This window comes from Harmonia axyridis, chromosome 3 (assembly GCF_914767665.1).
Source record: "Harmonia axyridis chromosome 3, icHarAxyr1.1, whole genome shotgun sequence".
Classification (NCBI taxonomy): domain Eukaryota; kingdom Metazoa; phylum Arthropoda; class Insecta; order Coleoptera; family Coccinellidae; genus Harmonia; species Harmonia axyridis.
The window spans coordinates 1,888,293-1,908,649 of record NC_059503.1 but is presented as its reverse complement, the minus strand read 5'-3'; the positions used below and the strand labels follow the sequence as shown (position 1 = coordinate 1,908,649).

The window sequence follows — 20,357 nt, the reverse complement described above, 5'->3', positions numbered from 1 at the left end:
GAGGTTATGTTTTCCTTGGCGTCGAGACGTTCAGGGCTGGCTTGAAAAGTCCCTTTGATAACTATCTCATATTTTGTTAATTTTCCTTAATTTGGACTATCAGGAACAACGCTATTAGATAGATCTAAATTTCAAAATTCTTCCAAGAGAATCACACATTGCACGATTATTTAGGTAGCAAACCAATAGTGATAGGTAATTCATTAAAGTAGTAGGAGTCATCAAATATCGATGCCAGGTGTAAATAAATAAGAATACATATTTTTAGTCAGTTACCACAATGAAATAAGTGCTGCGTCGCTTGAGCTCAGGGGAATTTTCAATGCTGGTGTGCAAATAACACGAAATCTATACACCGTCGATTCAAATTTGAGAAGATTAAAATCAATTTTGAATGTTTCACTATATCACATTGAAGAAACTGTCAGAAATGTAATATAGCGGCGATACATTTTGATAGTTAGACTGCAATCAAAGCACTGAGCTCACATTTAATCGATTCTAAGAGGGTATTGGAGTGCCTTAGGAAACTGAACAAAGTAGGCAGAATAACAAGCTCTTTTTAGCCTGGTTTCCCGAACATTCAGGAATCAAAGGAAACGAAGAAGCCAAAACACCACCACTAGAAAAGGTGAACAATATCCCTCGAAGACCTGGAACCCTTCTGTGGTATTATTGGTATAAGAGTTTCAGGAGAAGAGAAACACTGGCAGAATCTTCCTGGATTGAATCAATCCCAATAAATTTGAGATCCAAGAAATATCTGGATCTGTAGCAAGAACACCTCCTCACTGGATTCCTTACAGGGCTTTGTAGCCTCAGTAAACACCTCATGAGAATGGGTGTAGCAGAAAACGACCAGTGCAAATTCTGTGGGAAAGAGAACCTCTCTGAATTGAATCTTAGGAAAATCTAAATCAATATTTTAAATTAATTGTCATGAAATAACCAATGCAATGATAGCACAAATGGTGGATATGCAAGCAATTCAATTATTGCCACCTTTTAGATGCATTCACTCATCTTCATCTTCCCAGGGCTCTTTTAGGTAATAGCTCATCATTTCCAAAGGAACGAGGTGAACTTAAATACCCCAAAGTGTCATATCTGGGACCTATCCGCGAGGTAAACGTGAGATAGAGAGTCTAAAAGATGCCCTTAACGAGTCTGCTCGAAAACCCAGTGGAGCAATAGAAGTTACGGTTGCTGTTTGCTGAGCGACGTTTAATATTTGTACAACCCCGTTGGAACACGTCTTATTATGTGCCACATTCTCCAATTTAACCAGGAATCCAATCGGATTCTCATACGTTGTCATCGGCAAGGTAACGGGATCTCTTGTGTACAGCAGAGAAAGAAGACAGAGGGCTGTTTATCGGTGCGAAAGAACCGTTTGAGAAGAATCTGACGTGTGTTCATGCAGAATTCAAACCACGCGATTGAAATCGTCGATCGTTAACGGAGAAAGGAAGCGAAGCGTTTGCACCAAGCCACATCCGTGTGTGCGGTTGACTTCCAACCTCTGCTCTTGAATAATGCAGCTATTAATTAATGCGGCTTAATTCAACCTTGTGTACCTTTGGGACCTATCTGTGGATGTCTCTTTCAGAGACGGGAGTTCGAGGAATTCTGTTGTTTTTTTTCTTCGATTCTGTTCCGAGGTGAATTCTTCGCTGGGTTTCTCATTTACAGCTGGGGTTGTCAAGATTTGTTTGCTTCTCTTCTTGAAGGATGATTAAAATTAGTTGGTTTATTATTTTGACTTTTTTGTTTCTTCAAATTAAAATGTATTTCTTTCTCATCTTAAGGTTTGCAAAGTGCTGCTCTAAAATATTTAAGTGTAGGACACATATGAATGGTTTTATCACCTTTTCATTGTGATATAAAAGAAGTTCTTGCATTTAGCACTCTTTTTTTTGTTGATATATGTATACAGTGTGGGCGAATGAGAACTTAATGCCTCGATTTTCAGGCTTTACAATGAAAATTTGAGATCAGTAAGCGATGTTAAAATTGAGGATCATTAATTAGCCGAATTTCGAACTCACCTAAACATTTTTTGTCGAAAAATTTCCGTGGAACTTTCTATACCTAACCCTTAGAAAATTGAAAAAAAAATAAAAGTTCCTTCATGGAAGTATTGTATCATTTTATTGGTTGATTCGACTATGTAGATCACGAAAATGCTTGCAGTTGGGTGATCAGTACATTATTTCAGAATTCAGAGGTAAAAAACTGAAATTTACGAGAAAAAAATTGATAATATTCCCGAGGCTGCAACTTCTCCTGAACGTAAGCTACGCCCTTGAAACCTCGGTATGTCTTAGATGGCAACTTGATGTTTGAAAACGTTTTCATTTGAGGGGTCTGTGACGAATAATTCAGGATATATATCGATTTTTCGAGACAAATTCAATTTTTCCCAAATTTCGAGTTCAAATTTCCTCAAAACCGTGAGCTCTACGAAGAATCGGTGAGCGGTGCCAGAATTGGCGATCTCTAATAAGCCGAAATTCGATCTCACTTGAAAAATTTTCGTAAAATTCAGAAAATTGAAAAAAAATAAAAGTTCCTTCATGGAAGTATTGTATCATTTTATTGATTGATTCGACTATGTAGATCACGAAACTGCTTGCAATTGCGCGATCAGTTCATCCTTTAGTAAAATATAAGTAGGGAATAATCTAAAATTTTCAAAAAGAAAAATTGTTGATATTCCCGAAGCTGCCACTTCTCCTGGACGTGTGCTACGCACTTGAAATCTCACTATGTTTCAGATCAGGACTCGATCTTTAAAAAACGTTCGAGGGGTCTGGGACCAATGTTTTAGGAGATATAATGATTCTGATTGACGCAAGAACGCGTAAAAAGGGTTGCCATTTTTAATCATCTAAAAAATTCGTTTAACAACAAACGCCCTCTCTGTATCATCCGGGCCATTAGTCTCTTCGGCCCATAACCCCATCGGAAGTAGTCACTTCCCTAAACACCGTTTTTTGTTGGACCGGCAACATAACACGCTTTGTACGCAAAGCACGTGCGGAAAAATTCGCGCAAAATATGCGGCTATTCGCGACGCCCGCCGTCGGTTTTATTCGAGAGGAGGGGGGCGGCGACCCTTCGAAACGTGGGGGCCGTTTTCTGAGCTCTCGGAGCCATGCAGATCGTTGGGGTTTTTCTTTAGCATGAATAAGAGATATGTATTCAAGGCGGAGGGCCCGTATCCCGTGGCCGGATAAATAAGGTCCGTTTTCAATTTGGATAATAGGACGGGAATAATTCGGGAGCGGTGCTACGCGATATTCAAAAATGACGCGAGTTGAAAATAAATAAAATGATTGTATTCGAATTTCTAACAAATTTGGTTGTAGTGGAATTTAGGTATTTTTACATGCAAGTGGCAACGTTGCAATTTTTCAAGTGGTCAGAATTTGGTTGAAAAATTGTTGGTTCTCTGTATTATGTTCAACTTCTTGAATCAAGATGGTGGAGTAATTTATATGTCAAAGAATATCTGAATTAGTTGAAAACCGTAGTACAAATACAATGGATATAATAGGTACATAATTTTTTTTTCAGGCCAACTTGACGCACATCGGACGCAACTTCTTCGTCCCCGGCATAGGTTTAGGTATAGCGAAATGCCCCTACGACCCTGCCGACAACTCCACCGCTGTCTGGGTAGAACACGGAAATCCCGGAGATCTCCCCGGACTCTACTCCGGAACCAACGCCGAATTCACAAAGGCCGACACGGTAATCTTCAGGACTGACCTTCACAACCTCACCACCGGCAGGAAGGAGTTCAGCTTCAAGAGAACAATCAAATACGACTCCAAATGGCTAGACAGTGAGTATCGGAGACCGTTGTAGATAGAAGAATTATTATTCTGTGGTTTCAAGATGAAAGCTGACATATGTCAGATTTGACAGAATCGTCTTTATATTTCAATGAGTAAAGAATTTCGATGAATTCGGTGTAGTGTCGAAGACTCTAGGTATTTGCTTCGTTATAAAGGGTGTTTTTTTTAGAGCTATAGAACTTTAAATTGCAATGAAACAACGATGGATTATTCGATTGACATGAATTTTATTTATCCGCAAGATAATCTTGTGGCATTACATTTTAAATATGATTTCCGGCATATGACCGCCACGGCTGGCTCGGATGTACTCCAATCTGGACGTCCAATTTTCGATGACTTTTTCCAACATTTGTGGCCGTATATCGGCAATAACACGGCGAATGTTTGTAATGCCACAAGATTATCTTGCGAATAAATAAAATTCATGTCAATCGAATAATCCATCGTTGTTTTATTGCAATTTAAAGTTCTATAGCTCTAAAAAAAAAACACCCTTTACATCGTTAATGACATTTCTTCATCCTCACAATGGAATAAGCATCCATCTCTTAGAATATATATTATTTGGCCAGAGATAACTCGGTCACCTTTATGCAGATTATTGGGAAAAAATAACCAGGTGAACTTTGTTCATTGACAAATCATTATTCAACTTGAACACTGAAACCAGATTGAGAAATTCGGTTCTTTATGTTGGATTTTTTTTCAAAACTTTCCTCGTTAGAAGCTGGATAGAAATAAATGTATGCACCACGATAAAAAAGTTATTCAAATACTTATAAAAATCATGGAATTAAGTCGATTCTTTAGAAGACTTGAGTTATAATATCATTCATCATCGTTTCTATGGTTTCAAGATGACATCTGTCAGACGTCAAATCCGATGACGCATCCACAGAATTTACGCGGCTATCGTTCGAGTATTTATCGATTCATTCTCCCGATTTCCTTTCACTCCGGGCATCCGACAAGTGTTCAGTGAACGCCCGGGGCGCCAGAGCGTGGAAGGAATCGCTCCATCGTCGCCGATTGCTTCGAATTTTTCCGGTCCATTTGGAAAAGCCGTCAATGGCGAATAAGTTAACGGGCTTCCTTCGGAATTTCATATCGGTCCAGTCGGAATCATTACGTTCCAGTCCGCCGAGGGTAATGAAGTGAGCCGGAGGCCATCATCGTAAAAATAAACTGCCAATGAACCGGACATTCTATGACCGAACGGATGCATAGAATACGGTTCCGGCGGAAGGGTCCATAAATGAAAATTCTGCGGTTATGATGTGACGTATGGCTCCTTGTCTATGGGGGGAGGTTATTTACAGAGTTCTTCCTCGGAAACTCGTCCATTTGATGATTGGCTGTTTGGCGTTTCCGCAAATGCACGAGATCACCAAGTATAATTTAATATTTCTTGGGATCGCTGGGGTGGAATCACAGAAAACACTGTCGTATCGATGCAATTCGTTTAAGTCAACATATTAGATGAGAGGACAGAGAAATATACTAGGTTGTATCGGAGGGTTGCGAAGAAGGACCCATATTGCTACAGCAAACTGAAACCAATTATGATATTTGTGCAAATAGAACGAAATCGATACTTTCAGTCTTCGAGAAAACCGGAATTATAGGAATTCAATTGAAATAACGGGTGTTTTTTTTCGAGGTATATAACTTTAAGTTGGCATTACTGTTCAAGATGGCGACCGAATTAACAGCTGTCAAGTGATATTTTCAGTGTATTAGAGTTTTTTTCAGTCCCGGAGAGCAGAATACCTATCAAAACACCAGAAAATTTCATTAGAGAAAAATAATAAACTCAAGGTTAATTACGTCTTCTGAAAATGATGACGAATACAGTTCTCGCTCTCATAGAGGATTGCGATGTTTCATCCCGGAAACACTGATGAAATCATCAATATGGCCACTTCGTGATACCTGCCATATGCACCTTAACGGAACCTGGTTATCCTAAGCGAAACGTTCTTCTGAAAATTGTGCAGCCTTAAACGCCATCTATGGGGCTAGCAAACAGCCACTAAAACATAATATTCTCTAACAGTAAACTTCAATATATTTTCTCAGAGTTTATGAGACAATCGATGTCCAATATAGGTGGCAGACATTATGTTGGCTACCGATCATAGAACGCCATGGAATTATTAGTTTACAAAAGTTGTTCTGCTGTCAAATTATTATTTTATATGAGAGATTTCGGGATTCAAAATAAGCATGCATCAACATTGAAGATGAGTTTGAGATTTCAATTAAAAATGAACATGTTCAAATGTAATAATTATAGAAGATCAATGTAATTTAAGTTGTTAGATGCTCTCATCAGTTGTGCCACCATATTAATAGATAAAAACTTTCCCCTTGCGTTAAAACGTCTGAGACCCACCAGAGTCTCTAAAGCGACTTCAATCAGGGATAGACATCGTTCATAATTCATAGGAAACTAATTGATCCCTTAAATCCAGCGCCTCCCTGCAGGGAAGAGGGTCGAAACCCGCGCCGGTGGTCCTAAATTAAATTCCGAAAAACGTCAGGACTTTTCTCTCGCGCGCAGGCAACATTATCGTAAACATCTTTACGATCGTACCCGTAAAACTCAACTTTTAATGCCGCCAAACGTCTTGAACAAGCGAAACCCCATATTTTAATGGCGCATTATGAATTAAGTCGCGTATTAAGTGTTAGCGGGCGGCGGGCGTTTACGCGGGCGTTTTCCCGCACAAAGTGGTACATTGTACCTACCCCCATCCAGCTCCCGGCTAAATGGAACGCAGCGAAATTTAGAAATTCAATTTTCAACGCTGAGTGTTTCGGGATTCAGACGATAAACATCAACGAGCTGGTGTGATTAGCGGATTTTCTACAACGTGCGGTAGATGGCTGGAGCTGTTACCGAGCTTTGCAGGTGTCTGTTTGATCGCCCAGCTAGAGTGGTTTTCGTGCTTTTCGGTCGTTGCACCATAGAACATGCTTCTTTGTATGATCTGTGATAAGATCGTGTGGATCTTACTAGAATGTACCTATAGATTGTGTTTAGATCTGTCACCCATCCTGATAAATATATGCCCTGCCTAATACTAGCTTTATGGACGACTATATTGAATTCTAACTCATGTGACGTTAAAACACCGAAATTCCAGGATTTCATATCAAAATTACAATTTTCACCTACTTTCGAATGCCGAACTACCTTTGGGGACCTTTTAATCACATCCCGTTCTGGTGTTTTTTTAGAGCTATAGAACTTTAAATTGCAATAAAACAACGATGGATTATTCAATTGATATAAATTTAATTTATCCGCAAGATAATCTTGTGGCATTACATATTGAATATGATTTCTGGCATATGACATCCACGACTGGCTCGGATGTAGTCCAATCTGGACGTCCAATTTTCGATTACTTTTTCCAACATTTGTGGCCGTATATCGGCAATAACACGGCGAATGTTGTCTTTCAAATGGTCAAGGGTTTGTGGCTTATCCGCATAGACCAATGACTCTACATAGCCCCACAGAAAGTAGTCTAGCGGTGTTAAATCACAAGATCTTGGAGACCAATTCACAGGTCCAAAACGTGAAATTAGGCGGTCACCAAACGTGTCTTTCAATAAATCGATTGTGGCACGAGCTGTGTGACATGTTGCGCCGTCTTGTTGGAACCACAGCTCCTGGACATCATGATTGTTCAATTCAGGAATGAAAAAGTTAGTAATCATGGCTCTATACCGTACACCATTGACTGTAACGTTCTGGCCATCATCGTTTTTGAAGAAGTACGGACCAATGATTCCACCAGCCCATAAAGCGCACCAAACAGTCAGTTTTTCTGGATGTAACGGTGTTTCGACATACACTTGAGGATTAGCTTCACTCTAAATGCGGCAGTTCCGTTTGTTGACATAGCCATTCAACCAAAAGTGCGCTTCATCGATAAACAAAATGAAATGGACGTAGTGCGCGATACGTATTCCGCACAGAACCATTATTTTCGAAATAAAATTGCACTATTTGCAAGCGTTGTTCAGGCGTGAGTCTATTCATCATGAATTGCCAAACCAAACTGAGAATAAAACACTTGACAGCTGTTAAATCGGTCGCCATCTTGAACAGTAATGCCAACTTAAAGTTATATACCTCGAAAAAAATACCCGTTATATGTCCTCTAATAAGGGAACTTGATAAAGATCCGCAATCCACCACACAGTGCCCTATTACCGCCTAGGCCAACATAGGCCATGGCCTAGGGGCGGCACAATTTTAGGGGCGGCAAATTTTTCGGTGAATAAAAAAAAATTCTTTAACTCCTCTACGAAAATGTAGAAATAGCCATCCTCGAAAATTTCGCACATTTTTTCATTACCGATGTATAATTCTTTTGAATGGAAGATAGAAATATTGTTGCATTTTTCACACCCCTCGGTAATCTGAAAATCGAAGGAGCCGCCCTAAAACCGAACAGCAGTCGGCACTGTCGGCGGTTAAGCGCATCAAAGAGAACGTGGAAAACCTATCCTATCGTAAATTGTAATTGCTACTAATAAAACACGGATTACTGTCAGGGAAATCAGAGGACTGGCATAATATTTAAAATATGAATGCGGCACGTTTGATGAGTTGCCCTAGTAGGTATTATTTTCAATGGATGCAAGTAACTAGTTAAATTTTTTGCGTGAATTTCGGAATCGGCACTGGCAGCTCGTCAGTCCTATTTTTCCGTCCATGCAATACACTCAGAATCGAGAACTAACCACTATAGAGTTGTCGCCAGTCATTTTTAAACATTGCTAGTGCAATTTTTAGTATAAATAAATTTTGTGGGAACTTATCTTCAGATCTACTTGTTCATTCTTTTTTTCGCAATGTCAAGAAAACGTGAAAGTGGTTGTGAATATAGAAAACGAGCAAAGGAAAGATCAGAAAAAAATGAGGAACTGGTGAAGAAGATTCCCAAGATTGACACCTTTTTACAAAAAGGTGATAAAAAACAAAAAGTGGACTCGACAGAGCTGAGTGAAATTCAACAAGAATTCGATCAACCTTCAACAAGTGGTAACAACACATCAAACAAAGCTGAAAGCATTATGGAGATTCCGGAACAAGTGGAATCTTGTGAAAATCCGAAAAAAGCTTTTCCAGAAATTAGCGGCAGTTCAGATAACTTCAGTGATGATCCAGCTCTGTGGGATGAAATAACAGAGGAGTTGAGGCAGAATTTTATCAATCGTGGAATTAAACAAAATATTGATTTATTAGATTTTGAAGCTTCAAGAAGGAATTACAATGATCGCGTTCGATATTGTTCGAAAGGATTGTTTAAAACCCGATTGAAAAATGCCGAGACTCACACTCGCGATTTCTTGATTTACTCTGCCAGCACAGGACGTCTCTACTGTCTGCCATGCCGTTTATTCAATGGAAAAGGTCCATTTGCATCTACCGGATTTAATGATTGGAAAAATCCTATTACTATTGAACAGCACGAGAATTCACAGAATCACAAAAATTGTGTCCTAATTTTACTCCAAAGGCAAAAAGCAGCTGGCCAGGTAGATGCACTTCATGTTAAAGAATACAAGCGGGAAGTACAGTACTGGAGAGAAGTTTTAAAGAGAGTTGTTGCAGCGATCAAGGCATTGGCATCAAGAGGACTTTCATTCAGGGGTTCGACAGAAGTATTTGGTAGTCTACATAATGGCAATTTTATGATGCTATTAGAATTTCTAGCTGAATTTGACCCTTTTCTTGCTGATCACATTGAAAAGCACGGAAATCAAGGCAGAGGGAACGTCTCTTACTTGTCATCATCGATTTGTGAAGAAATTATCCAAATTATGGCTACAGAAGTTCTAAAATCAATTGATCAGAAAGTTACAGAAGCCAAATACTATTCAATAAGCGTAGACTCCACACCAGATATAACGCATACCGATCAACTGGCTTTTATTACTCGCTATAATAAAGAAGACGGAAAACCAGTGAAAAGATTTTTAGGTAAGATTGAGAAAAGTTGTATTTTTTTCTTAATGTTTTCTCATTTACCAATACTGAAATGATGTTACTTTCAAAAAATGTTTTTAAGTGTAGCTATTTTATCAATTCCAGTTTATTAGTAAGAGCGATTAATGATCGAAACGTTTGAAATAACAAATTCATTACATATTATAATAATTTTGACATAAAAATGTGAATTGATTTATGCAATGTAATTGTTCTTGTCCACGACTATTCTATAATATGCACATATGACTTATAGCAGTGAATAACTTATCAGCATCGTGATAGACTGACTGACAGTAAGATCAACCACCAAGCTATCAGCGCGGTAAAAAAAAGGCTACTGATGGAATCGATGTCACGTGAAAATTTTGAACTTCATTTTGAGCTTGCAATTTTCAGTGCGAACGCAGAAAATGTTGTCATCGCTTTGGAAACTACTCTAATTTTTGAAAATGCAGATTAATTCGAATTTTACCCAGGAAGTCGTGGATAAAATATAGTATTCTACTCACACATAATTACTGATATTTACTAGGGTGAATAATAGTTATCTTTATGAGCTCATTGAATAATTTGGTACTAACTTAGGTAATTTTACTCACAGGATTTATACCAAATCCGGGACACAAGGCTGAAGACCTTTATAACGCTGTTATTAAGATGATGGAGGAGCATAATTTCAATTTTGTGAATTGTAGAGGTCAATCCTATGACAATGCGGCAAATATGTCAGGAATATATAATGGACTGCAAGCAAAAATAAAAGAAATCTCTCCTTTGGCATATTGGATCCCATGCGCGGCTCATTCGCTGAACCTCGTCGGAGAACACGCTGCTGGATCGTGTAAGGCATCTCGGGATTTTTTTTCACTTCTTCAGGATATTTACGTTTTCTTCTCAATCTCGACTGCTCGCTGGGGGATACTAATGAAACATCTGACTGGCCCTTCAGTGAAACGATTATCTACAACTCACTGGTCGGCGAGATATGAAGCTTGCAACAGCATGAACCAAAATTGGAAAGAAGTTGTCGCAGCTTTGAGTGAAATTGATGAGCGGGACAGGTCTAAGACTGGGAGTGAAGCAAAAGGATTGAAAATCAAGCTAACATCTCTGGAAACCGCAATAATGTTCGCTGTATGGAGTCCAATTTTGGAAAGATTTGATAAAGTGAGCGAAGCAATACAGAAAGTTGGCATTGGTATAGATGAAGTAGTTTTGTATTATGAGTCATTGGTTGATTATATCTTAGGATTAAGAGATCAATTCGATCGATTTGAGGAGAGAGCGAAGATCAATTCTGGATTTGAGAAATATCGAAGTGAAGAAAGAAGAGCCACAACAAGAACTGTTCCTGCTGATGAAACTCGAGTGGGACATACTGCTTTGAGTGGGAGGGAAAACTTCAGAGTAGGGGTTTATCTTGTTATAATTGACTATCTAACAAGAGAATTGAATCAACGTAAAAATTGCTACAAGGGTTTTGCTGCGAAATTCTCCTTTTTATTAAAACTGCAATCGATTAGTTCTGAAGAATTAGGAGTAGCGGTTACTAATCTCATCTCTAGTTTTCCTCAGGATTTAGATGAAAAACTCCACGATGAATGTTTGCACTTCAAATCCTACTTAGCACAGTTAGAACAACCTCCAAAAACTCTACACGAGATGAGTACCTTCATTAGAAGTGATAAAAGCTTAGTGCAAGTGTTTCCCTACATCGATATTACAATTAGAATGTTTTTATGCACTTTTGCAACGAACTGTTCAGCAGAGAGGTCGTTATCAGCATTGAAGCGAATTTTATCCTATTTGCGATCTAGCATGTCTCAAGAGCGTTTGAATTCTCTGGCCGTTTTGTGCATTGAAGCTGAATTGTTGAAAAAATTAGACTTCGAAGCTGTGTTGCAACAATTTGCGGAAAAGAAGGCAAGAAGAAAACCATTATTAGTTTGATTATGAAAGCTGTAATTTTTTACTATGAAATATAACTCTGAAACATTAGATTGTTTTATTTCCAGATAAAAAATTGTCTTTATCAACTTCTGCGAAAATCACGTATTTAAAAAATTTGAATTTTTAAAATTCTCTTTACTCATAGGGGCGGCAAATTGTTTTTGGCCTAGGGGCGGAAAAGAGTTTAATCCGGCCCTGCCACCACAACAATGAACAAAACTGAATGTATAGCTTGGTGTTCATCAAAAAATACCTTAAAATATAATTGAATGAATTCCTTACCTACTATTCTTACAACTCACTTTTAATAAGTTGGTAGGCATATTTTAAAACTATCTTCTGGGTGCAGTTTTGTGTTCAGTTTTAAGAAAAGTGTCGCAAAAATAATTTCTTAAAACGTTTATGGTGCATTTTAATAATTTCTCAATTTCAAGATACTCATAAGCACAATTTCGATTGTATACTATATGAACCATATGAATTTTCCTCCATTAAATCAAAAAATAGCCATAATAACGATACAAAGATTCATATAAAAACATTGGAACAGAAAAAAATGCAGAAAAACCTTTGCTTCTCAAATCACACTCTTTTAAAACTATTCACTATAATCAAATGTTCGATCCAAACCACAGAATGATCTCAAACAAGAAGAACCCCCCTAAGAAAACGCCCTCTATAAAACCTGGCTAAACCGTCTTGCATCTGCGTCGTAAAAAAAATTCAATTGACGTTGCCGTTTACGGCGACCCGCTTAATTCTATCCGACGCAGCTTAATTCGACGCCCTTATTAGCATTTTTATGGGACGCTCTGCCGCCCAAACAAATTGCAAATAAGTAATACAATGTGGAGTTATAAGTAGAGGGGCCAGGTTACGTATACATTACAACCGTTCTTCTCGGTCTCTTCGCGGGCTAATATAGATGTAAATTGGCGGAATAACGGTGCAAGTTTCGGTTTTTAGGGGAAAAGTCCGAGACTTACCTAAGCAGATGGCGCCACCGACGCTCGGGACTTTAAAACGCCAAATTACGAGCCGAAATGACGTGTAATTTTTCAAAGGGTTTAATGACTCTACACGTAATGGGAATTGTGTTCGGGCGTTGCACGTTAGGTCCGTTTTTATGAAAAAGTGGATGCTGTTACTAGCTTGAAAAGTTTTTTTGAATTGGTCTGTTGAAAAATTGATGGGTTAGCGTTAACTCAACAAACTAAGAACTAAGAACCTTTGACCGTTGAGTTCTTATGAACTACGATAAGAGAAGAGGCGAATAAACTCAAAATTACAAAATAAAATGGAATTCATAAACTACTAGAAATAGTTAAGAAACCCTCACATATTCACAGTCACTTAATAAAGAAGCTAGGACCATTCTGTCCTCGAACATGATCCGAGTCGGTTTTGGAAGAAATTCACCAAATTTGCACCAACAACACTTGGTGGCATCCCATTCCATCCGGTGAAAACTCTGTTGGAACGTTTGACGCTGTGTAGTCCTAAAATACTCCTTTGCCAGTTTGAAAGCACCAACCACGTAGTTGGGCGCTGCTTGTCATCCATATTTGCACCAAAAATCCCATGCAGAGCTTCTTTCTCGTCGATCCCCAAAGGTTTGCAGATTCAGTAGACTCAAACGAGCGTGGTCTTGTATTCCAACACTGTACAGACTCGAGGAGAAGTTGATCTATCTCTCCTGAGAGATGATCACCACACCGGCTGTAACTCCTAAAAGATCTCTGAGTCTTGAAGGTCATCTTTCCGGCCTTAGCTGCTACATCCATTACTTGGTGAGGTTAGCTCAAATCATTGGACACTATGATGCCAAGATCATCGAAGTGGTCAACGGAAGTCAAGCAGTGACACACAAGTAAGATTCTTCGGTGCCACGTGAAAACTAAGGTATACATCAATGCTGCACAATCAATACAAGACCTTAAAGAAGGAATTCGTGAAGTTGTCGAGGACATAGAGCCTCAAATGTACGAATTGGTCATGGAAGAGATATGATACTGGCAGCCATTTGGCTGATATCGTTACCATCATTAATGAAAAACCTTCCCCTTTACAATAAAATTACCACCCATTGATGTCTGTTAAAATATACTCCTTTTTTTGATATCAAAGTCAAACTTCTTATCGGAAAAAGTGTAGATACGATTCTCAGATTCAAACTAATATTTTCACCTCAAAAAATTTTGAGCTAACAGATATTCGTGAAATATAATATCCGTATATTCTCTATACAGTCTCATCACTTTTAATCCAGTGAAACACGACACTACACAACAAATGAAAGTAGTCCACTCTAATCGCGGTCCCTCTGCCCTCCAATTTCGCCAACTACCAAAAGAAAAACCTCATTAGAAGCCACCCACTCTCTCTCGTCAAAGCAGTGTTACCAACGGAATAGTGTCGGCGTTGTCAAGGAGGGAACACGAGACGAACGTGTGGGGCCGGCTTAATAACGTATCTCCCGAAACGATAATTAGTACGGGCTTTCGGACGTCGCCATAAGAACACCTTTGAGCGTCTAGTTTCCATTTGTTTGAGTTCCGGTCCGGGACTTAATATGGAATACGAAGCCCCAGGTTATTGATACGAAGACGCGCTCAATTTGAGAGGATCTGAGGATCGTATGCGATGTTGTGCAAGTTTTCGAGTGTATGTGCAGGTATTTTGCGACGGTAATGAGGCAAGTTTCTTGCCAATCAAGGTGGAACATCGAGATGGAATTGTGGTGGCATTCGTCTTACAGATGTTAGAGACGTACTCGACCTGAAAGTGGCCAAGTTATCGTACAAATAACAAATTTGTAGGAAGTTGTGGTGAATATAACTTACTCAGTGATACACCTAAAAGGGATCATTTCTTATCGATGTTTATTAACATGGAAGTCTTCCATCAATAATGAGACAAATGTGTGTGTGTGTATGACAAACCAATAGCTATTTTGCCAAGTGGCTCAATGCCAAAGCATTGAGGTTGCTCTTTCTCCTTAATTCTTATTGCTTTAGATTCTCGAAACCCCCAAAAAGTTTCAGATCAAGTGGGTGTAACTCTTGGTGTCGGTACATAAATAGTGACTGGTGCTGGTATCTTTCAGGCAGAGATACTTGCAATCGAAAGATTTGTGGAAAGGAATCTAGTAAGACACTATCAGGAATGTTATACTAGTATAGCTATACATTCTGACAGTCACGCAGCAATCTAAGCATTGAGCTCACTTACCATCGATTCTAAGATGGTATTGGTGTAGGATCCAGTTATTGTTCCCTGTAAATAATTGAGATGGTCAACCGGATGCTTGGAGACCTATTAGTTTCTTCAAGTATCGAGGGCATGACACTTTCAATGAATTTACAGGGAACGAATTGTTATTGTACATATAATGTAAAAAGGATGTGTTATTCTTCGAGGTGTCGAAGATATGTCAAGAGTTGTAAATCTTGAAGAGATTTACTGGGGGGTTGTGAAAGTTCGAAGACAATACAGTCGTACCAGATGTGTCACATCTGTGTATCAGGTTCTAGTCCTTCGAGAATATTCGATTTCGAGGAATCCGCGAAGATCTTTGTGGGCGGTACGGCAAAGCTCTTATTTGACTAGGGGATGGTACTTTCCCTAAGGGTGTGGTCAAGCCGAAAGAAGGGAGGTCGATATTCGAGACAGGGCGGAGAGACAGTTCAAGTTAAGTCGATGACGGGTAGAGTTCAAGGCAAGTCTAAGACGAGTCAAGTTCGGTCGGTCAACTTAAAACGTAAGACGAAAAGACGGTTCGCGGACTAGATAAAGACGAGTCGCGAACAAGTTAGAGACGAGACGACCGAAAACTTGAGGTACGACGAAGATGTGATAATCGAAGACGTTTCGAGTAATTAACACTCGAGTTAAAGACGAAATTCAGTACCGTAGTGAGAAACTTGTAATCAGGACGTTATAAGGATCTTCTCAATACTGAGTTTGTACTGTATAATTGTGGCTTTGTAAATAGATGTAAATAATTCAAAAGAGTTTAATTATTACAAATCTAACAAACTCACGGAGAAAAAGACGAAAGGCAAGGTAATCGAATCATACCTCTAGACGATCGATTAACCAAGCCTACTTTGGAGTGCCTAAGAAAACTTAATAAAATTGGCAAGAATAACATGGTCTGCTTAGTCTGGGTTTTCGGTCACCAAGGAATCGAAGGAAATGAATAGGCCATCACACTTGCCAATAAAGGAGTACAAACTCCTTTCATTGCCTCAGAACCTCTCTGTGATATAGGAAATGTGTCTATGACCTACCCAGTTGTCTGGTAGGAGTTTAACTGAACTAAATTCTGTAGACTATAAATAGGCATATGACCAAGCTGGCAGATTCTCCGACTCGCACCACAGCTTCTCTCGAAATTATTTCCTTTATTTCCACCATAATCATTAAGATTAAAGAGCAATGCACTCCCAACCTGAATCACCTTCCGAAACGTCTAAAATCACGATATCTTGAAATGCCGCTTTCTCTCCCCTCCTCCAACGAATTGATTCAATTTCTTCCAGTCCGCCGAACGGGCATTAGCTAGGTACCCTGGCTCCCCCAATATTAGAAAAATCCGTATATCACTCTCAAGCACCTACGCAACCCCCGGTTGCAATATCATTGAATCATTCCGGCCGACTGATAAAGGAGAAAGCGGAGAAATCGCCGACACCTGCAACCGTCTAGTTGCGCGAAATTAAGCCCGTCCTCCACGTCGAGAGTTTACGACTTAATTGGGCCGAACGTGATGTATGTACGTGGCATAAGAGATGACGGCAAAAAACTGGTGGGGGGTATTAAATTTGGCGCATCTCGTACCCCTGTTGGCAAAACAAACAAGATCACTTTGAGAGTTTTCTCAATAGAATATGGTGCTATTATGTGAGTAATTTGCAAATTTCGAGTCAAATAGGGGTTGTAGATATGACAACAACTAATGGAAGAGAAAATTAGAAATAAAGGTAGTTTTTTTTGCTTATGTTTCATCAATCTAAGAGAGGAGTAAACTCATTCTTGAAAATTATTTCATACCTAAAATAAAACACTCTATGGAAGCTATAAATAATATTTAATTTCAATTAAAATTGTATTTTAGAGTTGGGGGTGGAATATGTGTTGCAAAATGGCGGATGCTCAAATTATTCTAATGAAAATTTAGATGGGAAAACTGTATGACAACACCTATCAGCAGTTTTTTTTTTTGAGTTTATTTATAGAAAAATAAACATAGATAGAGGAAGTATACGCAATGTTCACATGTCCCCAACATGGTTAGATTACGTTGTCGGATTTTGATATATTTTCTAATCCACAATTTTACTATATCGTTATGAATGTATATTATATTGAATGAAATATATTTATTTGAGTGATTCCTCATTAAATATGCAAATTTGAATATTTGGAATTTGATATTTCTCCTAATTGTCAAATTTATGATAAGCAGAATATTTATTATTTTCTGTATCTACCTGCTGAAATCCAAGGTTTGGCAACTTTGCTCTCCTAGTGTTATCTGTTGTTTCACGTCGTTTGGCGCGCTTGAAGTTTGTTTTCTGAATTTCTGATATATTAAGGTGTTTATTTCAATATATTTTGAGTTAATATGAAACGTTGATTCACAATGGGACATAAGAAGTGCGTTCTTCATGGAGAAACTCGCGAATAGAGTGAAATATCGTATCACTGATATGTTTTTATTTCCGCGCGCTTCATGTCAAATTTAATAGTCCATGTTGGCGACAACATTTGCTTGCTGAAAATGACATATTATTATGCTCCCTCTAACTATGTTTATTACTCTGAGAATTTACCCGCGGCAAAAATTGACAGCTATTGTCATGAAAGATTACAATATCTTTGAAAACAAGTAATTATGGTCTCATGAAATAGTCTGTCAAATATCATTCGAGCATTTTATTTTTCCTGTGAGGTATTCGAAAAAAAAACAAAGCAAATTGATATTTTCTCAACAAAAAGCATTCATGAAGATGTAAAAATCCTCCTCTTCGACTCGGATTCTTGTTATCACCAGCACTTATGATTTTTGTTGAAATATTACTTAGCAATGTGTTTTGTCGATTTTTTTCGTAAAAATTAGATATAACTTATAATTATTCACAATTATAAACCTTTATAATAGCACAAGAAAGAAAACTCAGGGGATAAAATTTTGAAAAATTCATATTTACTAAAATTCACTACACAAAATCATTAAATTCCAATTATCTAAAAAACGAAACAAGATATATGATAAAGTATAAGTATTCGAATTAAAGAAGGATGTGTGCTGAACAAGCTTCTTCCTGTAACAAAGACGAAATCCAACGAAAACCTTTCAGCCAGCCTCCGATAGGATCTTCCAGGGGCAATTCATAACCTATGAGGGTTAATTAAGTTCCATGCCACGAATTGGACGTACCGAAGTTCGGAGCCGTTCTCAGAAACCAAAACGCTTAATGACACGTAAAATTAAAACATAAGTGTGCAAATTTCAGAGAAACGCCGTTTTCATCGCTCCGACGCCTGTTACTCACGTCTGGGCGGGGTGGATTTCGCCCCGGGGACCTCCTTAGGGCTCGACTCCGTAACTACCTCCCAATTCTTGCCCCCGGCCTGACAAAAAGCTCATTTGTACGGGTCTCCTTCCAACCAACACCCGGAGAAAATTCGTTTGGAAGTTGTATCCAAATAATGCATTTCTGGAAATGAGAAGTATCAAACTAGGCCAAATTATCCCAAGAATTTTGCACTTTATATAGGGTGCTTTTTTTTGAAGCTATAGAACTTTAAATTGCAATGAAACAACGATGGATTATTCGATTCAAATGAATTTTATTTATCCGCAAGATAATCTTGTGGCATTACATTTTAAATATCATTTTTGGCATATGACCGCCACGGCTGGCTCGGATTTAGTCCAATCTGGACGTCCAATTTCCGATGACTTTTTCCAACATTTGTAGCCGTATATCGGCAATAACACGGCGAATGTTGTCTTCCAAATGGTCAAGGGTTTGTGGCTTATCCGCATAGACCAATGACTTCACATAGCACCATAGGAAGTAGTCCAGCGGTGTTAAATCACAAGATCTTGGAGGCCAATTCACAGGTCCAAAACGTGAAATTAGGCGGTCACCAAACGTGAAACGAAAACGTGTATTTCAATAAATCGATTGTGGCACGAGCTGTGTGACATGTTGCGCCGTCTTGTTGGAATCACAGCTCCTGGACATCATGGTTGTTCAATTCAGGAATAAAAAAGTTAGTAATCATGGCTCTATACCGATCACCATTGACTGTAACGTTCTGGCCATCATCGTTTTTGAAGAATTACGGACCAATGATTCCACCAGCCCATAAAGCGCACCAAACAGTCAGTTTTTCTGGATGTAACGGTGTTGCGACATACACTTGAGGATTAGCTTCACTCCAAATGCGGCAGTTTTATTTGTTGACGTAGCCATTCAACCAGAAGTGCGCTTCATCGCTAATAGAGGTAGTGCGCGATAAGTATTCCGCACAGAACCATTATTTTCGAAATGAAATTGCACTATTTGCAAGCGTTGTTCAGGCGTGAGTCTATTCGTGATGAACTGCCAAACCAAACTGAGAATAAATCACTTGACAGCTGTTAAATCGGTTGCCATCTCGAACAGTAATGCCTACTTAAAATTATATACCTTGAAAAAAAACACCCTATATGAAACCAAATGATTATCTATGATACCAACTGAAATATTTGAGTTATTTCAATTATACTTAAACTTTTGATGGCTATAAATTTTTGATTAAGAAAACCATATCAGTACCTTCAGCAGACTCTGGAACAAAAGGTCACTCAAGGTCTCTGAAATTTTTTATCGATAATATCCCATGCAATTACTCCAATCCAATATTAAGTGTCTCCATCAAATAACCTTCATGGCTGTGTAAAACTTCGAAAGTCTTCCGGATATTATCGCATGTTTAGTGTGTTTCTTTCCCGGAAATCAACACACTTTTATTCGACGATTAGATTCCGGTATTACCGCCCTTAAAAATCCTAGTTTATACGATTCCTCGTATGTTTTATCGTGGTCGAGTACCAGAAAAACTAGCATGGAGCGTATTTATGTAAATTCCCGACCATAAAAGTTTGTTCCGTTTATCTTTTTCCGTACTTTTCATCTTCATATGTAATGTTTCTTTTCCAGAGCCGAACTTCGTTGGATCTTTTGACATCGGTGATTATGTCCTCTTCTTTTTCCGTGAAACGGCTGTAGAATACATCAACTGTGGAAAAAGCGTCTATTCCAGAGTTGCCAGAGTGTGCAAGAGAGATACCGGTGGTAAGAACATCCTGTCGCAGAATTGGGCGACCTACCTCAAAGCCAGGCTCAACTGCTCCATCCCTGGAGAGTTTCCCTTCTACTTCAACGAAATACGTAAGTAGATCTCATATTATTCGACCTATCCAGCTTTTTCATACAAAATCTACTTGATTCAGTAAATTTAAATTTATT

At 38.6% G+C, this 20,357-nt stretch overlaps 1 protein-coding gene across 2 annotated transcripts in view; it reads left to right on the top strand.

Moving 5' to 3' along the window:
• LOC123676982 (semaphorin-2A) overlaps window positions 1-20,357 on the top strand; it is a 605,612-nt gene that overhangs the window by 575,466 nt on the left and 9,789 nt on the right. For both annotated transcript variants that reach the window (XM_045613352.1, XM_045613351.1), the window contains 2 exons: window positions 3,580-3,850; window positions 20,049-20,279. In XM_045613352.1, the coding sequence (XP_045469308.1) occupies window positions 3,580-3,850; window positions 20,049-20,279 (502 nt within the window). The remainder of the gene's footprint in view (window positions 1-3,579; window positions 3,851-20,048; window positions 20,280-20,357) is intronic.